This window comes from Microtus ochrogaster, chromosome 15, assembly GCF_000317375.1.
Source record: "Microtus ochrogaster isolate Prairie Vole_2 chromosome 15, MicOch1.0, whole genome shotgun sequence".
Classification (NCBI taxonomy): Eukaryota; Metazoa; Chordata; class Mammalia; order Rodentia; family Cricetidae; genus Microtus; species Microtus ochrogaster.
In genome coordinates this window covers 25,812,692-25,819,805 of record NC_022017.1, presented here as the reverse complement: position 1 = coordinate 25,819,805, position 7,114 = coordinate 25,812,692, and the positions used below count along the sequence as shown (strand labels likewise).

Below are 7,114 nucleotides of genomic sequence, written 5' to 3'. Positions count from 1 at the left end.
GGAAATAATGTAATTCTGTGAACAGGCTGTGAGAAACGTTTGAGTTTTAAATTTTTTATTTTTTAAGTATTTTTATCTGTTGGTATAAACAGGAATTTGGTGTTCAGTTTCTTTGTTACGTTAACTAATTCAGGTTTTGGGTTCTGGCTATTAGCACTGCTGATGCCATGCTTTGTGGGAACTGGGCCTGGAGAAACTGCTCCCTAGAACAGAGCATAGGAGGAGGTACCTAGGAGGAGTAAATCGTGGTGACAGTGCTGTTAGCAGAAATGTCTTGAGGGTCTGCCACCTTTATTTTCATAGAATAGACATTAAAGTTTTATTTGGAGCTGGGAGGCAAAATCAAAAACTGGAGGTATCTACTTAAGTCTGTTTTGACTGTGTCCTATTGTTAATGCTCATGGACTCTGGAACCTTTGGCTCCTACACCCTCACCACATGCTGTTTCTAACTGTGTAAATTGTGCCAGTCTAGTGGGTGTGGAGTAAGCCTCCTGGTTTGCTCATGGTATTGAGTTCTTTTTCATCCCTGTCTACCCGTTTTAGACCATACCACTTTTTTTTTTACAAAACATTTTTTTGGTCTGTTTTTCTGTTGGCTGATATCTCTCTTTTTATAATGGTGAATAACCAAGTTCTGTGGCATATGCCTTTAATCCCAGCACTCAGGAGGGCAGAGGCAGGTAGATCTCTTTGAGTTCAAGTTCAATCTGGTCTACATAGTAAGTTCTAGGACAGCCAGAGCTACATAGTGAGACCCTGTCTTGAGAAAAAAAAATGGTATATAAGAGCTCTTTGAATATATTGTGAGTCTAAAAGTAGTTGTGTATTTCATATATCTTCCTATTCTGTGGCAATATTTCTGTTTTCCATGGAATCTTCTGAGAAAAAGTTACTTAGTTTTGACATTTACTACTATCTTTTCCAATGGATTCAAAGACTCCAATTTTTAAAACTTGATTTTGACACTTCATACATAATCAGGTGAGGGGTTGGGATGGAACTTTCTGTCTTGTGTGAGGAAGTATGGCATTGTCAGATTTTCTGTGCTGACATCCAGGCAGCCTACTTCTAATTCTTGTATAGACCATTGTTTATCTACAGTTTGCTGCTGATACCCCTGCCATCACTTATTGGGTCTCTGTTTGTTCCTATCTCAGTTCCACCCTGTGGTGGTACCTTCATTAGCTGAACTAGCTGGAGACTGAACGCAGATCTTCTTTTTACTCTTCACCAATAACATAGGTATTAAAAGCCCTTAATGTCTTCATATAAGTTTTAAAATGGTTTTATTAAACTTCCTACAAATATGTATGGCCTCCAGGATGTGGAATGACACATACGTGTGTGTGTGTGTGTGTGTGTGTGTGTGTGTGTGTGTGTGTGTACTTGCCTACTTGGATCTAGACTGACAGTTACATTTAATCTCTAGATAGAAACTCAACCACATAACTCTGAACCTATGATAGTTCTTCCCTTCCTTAGTTCTGCTTTAATGCCTCTTACTTTGTAGTTTCCTCGCTGGTATGTGCCCACCACTGCCACTTGTATCTTGGCACTTAAAATCATTTTCTTTTTAGATTTGTTTATGTATATGGTGATTTTGCCTGCATGTATGCTGTGTACCCTGTGGAAGTTAGAAGAGGAGGTCCAAGCCCCTGAAACTAGGTCCACAGTTGGCTGTGAGCTGCCACGTGGATGCTAAGAACCCTGGGTCCTCTGCAAGAGCAGCCAATGCTCATAACTACTCATCTCTCCAGCCCTATATCTTGGTACTTTTATAATGGCATCCTTGTCCTGTTCCCATGCCATCCTCTCTTACTGTAGTTTGAGACTGGAGCCTAAGGTCTTATACGTGTTAGGCAAATGTATCACTGTTTGTGTCCCTTAGCTCAGTGTCATTATGCTTGGTTGTTTTCTGCCTGCTTGTAGAAATATATATATATATATGAATGATTGACTTTGGTGAAGCAGCTTTTGTAAGCTCTTTTTAAATTTGCCGGGCGATGGTGGCGCATGCCTTTAATCCCAGCACTCGGGAGGCAGAGGCAGGTGGATCTCTGTGAGTTCGAGACCACCCTGGTCTACAAGAGCTAGTTGCAGGACAGGCTCCAAAGCCACAGAGAAACCCTGTCTCGAAAAACCAAAAAAAAAAAAAAAAATTGTAAACTTTATTATAAAAAGCCTTACAAATAAATACACTTTCTCAAGAGTGTAGACAATTTACACATTTAAAATAATCTACATACATTAGCATTTCATTGCTACTGTGGAATGTAATAGTTTGATTTGTTCCTTTATAGCCTTTGGGTCTTTTGTTTTGCTGGCAGTGGTATTTTTGTTCTCTGGTAATTATAAATGGTGATTGCAAATGCCTTGGACTTCTTTTGAAAATGAGTATTTGTCACCATGCCTGGCCATCAATTCTGATGTGCACTGTCAACTTTTTGTTTCTACCTAGTTTAGGTTAAAGGAAGACCCTGAATGGAGATACTTAGTAGTTTGTATTTCTACTTTAGCTGTGTATATATATACACATATATATATACATATATATATATATCACTTTCATTTATGTTTTGATACCTTTGTTAATGGTGTCATTGTGACTTTGTTGTGTTTCATTGTAAGAAATTGACAAACTGTTTTCCAAAGGGACTGTACCATGTTCTGTTTTCACCTACAGGACATGAGAGTTTGTGTTCCACATATCCTCCTAGCATTTGGTGCGGTCACTTTTCTGAACTTGTGGCCATTGTTTTGCTGCATTATATTCTAAATGTCAGTTAGATTTTTATTAAATTTTACTCAGTCTTTGAGATATAGTGGTATTTTTGTCTACTTCTAGGATTTGTTGAGAAAAGGTATCTTAGAACTGTTCAACTTATTGCCAATATTTCCCACTTACTGTGGTCAGTTTTTCTTTGTATTTGACAGTATATTACTAGATAACTTCCAATTTAGAATTTTTACATGTCTGTAATGATTATTTAACATACTTCCAGTAACGTCTTTTGCATTAATACATATTATATCTAATTTTAAGTGGCCTATTTCTCCTTTTTTGGCTGATATTTGATCTGTCTCCTTTTAGCTTTAACTTGCAGTGTTTCTATAACCTTATGTTCTAGGTATGTTTTAAAATTCATTCTTAAATATAGCTGTGTTTTGTTTTGAGAGTTTTATTGGACTGGTCTTGGCATGTCTTTTATTAGCATGATCCTCCTGTTTCAGCATCTGGAGTGCCTTAAATACATGTGTAGACATACCTGATTTGTAGTGAGCTTTTAATTGGAGCATTATTCAAATGATATTTCATATAATTATATTTGAGTTTATAATCTTTAAGAAGTTAATTTTACAGCATTGTTTTGACGAGGTATATTAATGTCATGCTCAGAATTTCATTGTGCAGTGGGACTCTCAGATAACCAATCAATTTTTCTCCTTTCTCTAATTCCCTCCTCTCTCTCTTTCTTCTCTACCTCCCTCCCTCCATCCCTCCTTCCTTTCTCTTTTTTTTACTCTCCTATGTAACAACATGGGAAATACTTGTTACTAAGATATATTTATTCCTTGTGCTGAGTCTGTTATCTTCAGTTTTTACTTTTCTATATTTCTAGCTTTTCGTTGTGGCCTCCAGTTTTTAGGCAATATTGCCTCCCGAAATGAAGATTCCCAGGCCATTGTTTGGGTCCATGCTTTCCCAGAGCTCTTTATGTGAGTATGATGTCAAGATTTTTGATTTTTGTTGTTGTTTTTGGCTGACTCCTGAAAAGATTATGGATATAATTTCATTTTTATGTATGAAGTTCACAAGCAAGAAAAACAAGGCCATAGTGTAGTAATAGAATTCAGGATAGTACATATTCTTTATTCTTTGTGGCTGTTAGCAGGTAGGTGTTAGCTGAGAGAGGGTATAAAGGAGACTCCTGGACCCTGCCAGTGTTCTGTACCTTGGTTTGTGTGGTGGTTCCATAATACACATATCTGATACTCACTGAGCTCTGTACCAAGATGGGTGGCCCTGGGAACATGCCGATTTATCTTAGGAAATAAAGATCATGAGGAAAGTAGTAACTTCATTAAGGACCCTGAAATTGATACAGAAAAAAAACCCCTATAAACAAAAGACATTAAAATATGGGCAGTGAGTTAATCCTTTATTTTTTTACTGTTGTGCACATACACGGCCCAATACTATTTTTGGTAGCAATGGAGAATTATAACATTTGGATATAACATGTGCTCATCAGTGAGAGATGACTTTGACTGTGAGAAGTGGGGTTAGCCATTCTGTTGTTTGATCTGAGTAATGTGGTAATCTGTCACTAGGAGAAGAAGAGAATTCAGTTCCCTTTTTCAGGGTTAAGAGATGAGTACTGAGCTTATTTATTACTATAAATGTGGTTGACCAGTCTGATGGCTGCTGTAAGAACTATAACCAGTCTAGTTATTTATATTGGATCTTGAATTGGTTCATGTTATGTATTACTTTAAAACACTAGCTCTATTAATTCGTAATTAGTTGACTATCACAGTAAAATGTAAATTGGTGACAGAAGTGGATAGGCAGTAGAGGGACACTGTGTAGTGGTTATAGAGGCCAAGTTTCTAGTGTGAGCAGTGTGGGTAGCAGGACAGCAGCTATTACGGAAGTGCTTTAAGTTGGGTGTGATTATTTCTGTTGTTCTAAGTCCTGTAGACAGGTGAAGTTTCTGTCGATTGTCAATAGTCAAGGGTGCAGCTTCACTGTGACCCCAAGTGCTGCTGAGTAAGGTCTGAGCTTCCCGCTCTGGTTGTGCTTGTTTTCTGGGCTTGTACATAAGTTATGGTTATTAGATGACCATATTTAGTTCTAGCTCAGAGTGCGTTTCTCAAATGCCTGAAGTGTGTGTTCATAGATATATATCGATTAATAAATATTTATAGGTATCTATTATCTTTACCATTAATAATAATTAACTATAGATGGAAAGAATGAAACTCAAGCTACATAAATTCATATGAATTATTTTACAGTTTTTTTTTAACATTTTCTATTAACTGTGCATATACATGTGCTTGTGCTATGGCAATTATGTGGAAGCCTGAGACAACTTTCAGGAGTTGGTTGTCGTTTCTCTCCTTTTCACTTTTGCATGGGTTCTAGAGATTGAAGTCAGGTTATCCTGTTTGGTAGCAAGCTCCCTTATTGGCTATGCAATCTCATGGTCTACATATCTTTTTTTTTTTTTTTTTTTTTTTTTTTTAAAAAGACAAGGTGTCACTTTGTATCTCTGGCTACCTGGCCTAAAACCTGCTATTTTAACAGGGCTAGGTCTTGTAATTCTCAGGAGATCCACTTGCCTCCACCTCTTGAATACTGCCATTAATAGCATGCTGATCCATGCCTGAGCTGTGAAGTTTAAGTGGGGACAAAAATCAAATTTTAGGATGAGCCATGATATAACTGACAATATGTGATTTCACTAAGTTCTTGTAGCTAATAGGACTAAGGAATAATCATTCTAATTTTTTTCTATATTTAAATGTTACTTTCTTTTCAGTTCTGAATCCTAAGTCACATGCAATTTTTTATTGTCTTTTTTGAGATTTATTTTATTTGTAATTATATATGTGCATACATGTTTGTGTGTTGGTAGAGTGTATAAATAAAGTTGCCCTCAGTCAAAAGAGTTTTGGGTCTCTTGGAGCCAGAGTTGAATCCCTTGGAGCCAGAGTTACAAGCAGTTGTGAGCCTCCAGGGGTAGGTGCTAGGAGCCAGACTTGTATCCTTTGCAAGAACAATTGGTGCTTTTCGTCACTGAATCATCTCTCCAGTCTTACTTTATTGTATCTTACTGTTGTATTTACTGTTTTTATAGTCAAAGATATGCTTTGTTTCACAGCACTGTGCATATTTATTATATCTTAAAAATTCTAATATATACTAAATTTGCTAAGGATTACTATTATTTATATTATACTCTTATTTTACTGGTTTGATAATTGGACTAAGAGTCTCATTTCTTTGTTTGTCAGGTCTTGCTTAAACCATCCAGACAAAAAGATTGTTGCCTACTGTTCAATGATTTTGTTCACATCTCTTAATCCTGAAAGAATGAAAGACCTGGAAGAAAACCTCAATATTGCAATTAACGTCATAGAAGCTCACCAAAAGCATCCAGAGTCAGAATGGCCGTAAGTATCTTGCTGGAAATTTGTTTGAGGCCACCCTAACCGATCTTTTCCGTATAGAGGTTTTAGTAGTATATTGTGACAGGGTCTGCTTGTTTCCTAGGCTGGCCTTGAAGATTTGATCCCCTGCTTCAGCCTCTCAGGAGCTGAGATTGTGACTTTCACATCTGGCTTATTCTAGCTATTAATTTATTAATTTACTTACTTTTTTGTGGTGCAGATTAGTTGAGTTCATGTAGATGAGCTCTCCCACTGAGCCACAGTCTCAACCCCTTTGTAGTTCTAATTAAAAACTCGAGGTATGCAACAGGTACATGCTTCAGTGGAATAAAAAAGTACAATTCAGGGGCTGGAAAGATGGCTTGGTGGTTAAGAGCGCTTGCTGCTTTTTTCAGGACCTGGGTTCAATTCCCAGCTTATCGCCTTCTGTAACTCCAGTTCCAGGGTATGTGGTACCCTCTTCTGACCTTTGTGGGCACCAGACACCTATGTGGTGCATGTCATGTATATAGGCAAAATACTCATATACGTAAATTAGAAATGAATATTAAAAAGTGTAGAAGTTAACTCGATTAGGGAAATAACCAGGCTAGCTAAAAGATAAAACACTTATATTTTTATTTATTGTAAGGGGAAAACTCTCGGAACAGGAACGAGAAGTCCAAGCTCAGCTGTGCTGTGAGAAAACACAGAGAGAGTGCGCACCTGAGTCGAGCCATTTTTCTCCGGGTTCCAGAAACCACACCTTAACTTGGTCCCACCTCTTAAAGATAATTGGTTAACAAGGCTTCCCCACCAAAAAAAGATCAATTCATGTTGGTAGTATAACTGAAGTAATAGTGCCTTCAGCGTGGAAACATTGTATTTCCCTGAGCATGTGTAAACATTATATTTCCCTGAGCATGTGTAAACATTGTATTTCTCTGAGCATGTGT

General features: G+C 37.3%; 1 protein-coding gene across 1 annotated transcript in view; it reads left to right on the top strand.

The window, feature by feature from the left end:
- The window catches only part of Atxn10 (ataxin 10), a 150,403-nt gene that overhangs the window by 34,314 nt on the left and 108,975 nt on the right, over positions 1-7,114 (top strand). Inside the window, exons 4-5 of the mRNA XM_005354399.2 lie at positions 3,623-3,719; positions 6,024-6,182. Of these exons, the coding sequence (XP_005354456.1) occupies positions 3,623-3,719; positions 6,024-6,182 (256 nt within the window). The remainder of the gene's footprint in view (positions 1-3,622; positions 3,720-6,023; positions 6,183-7,114) is intronic.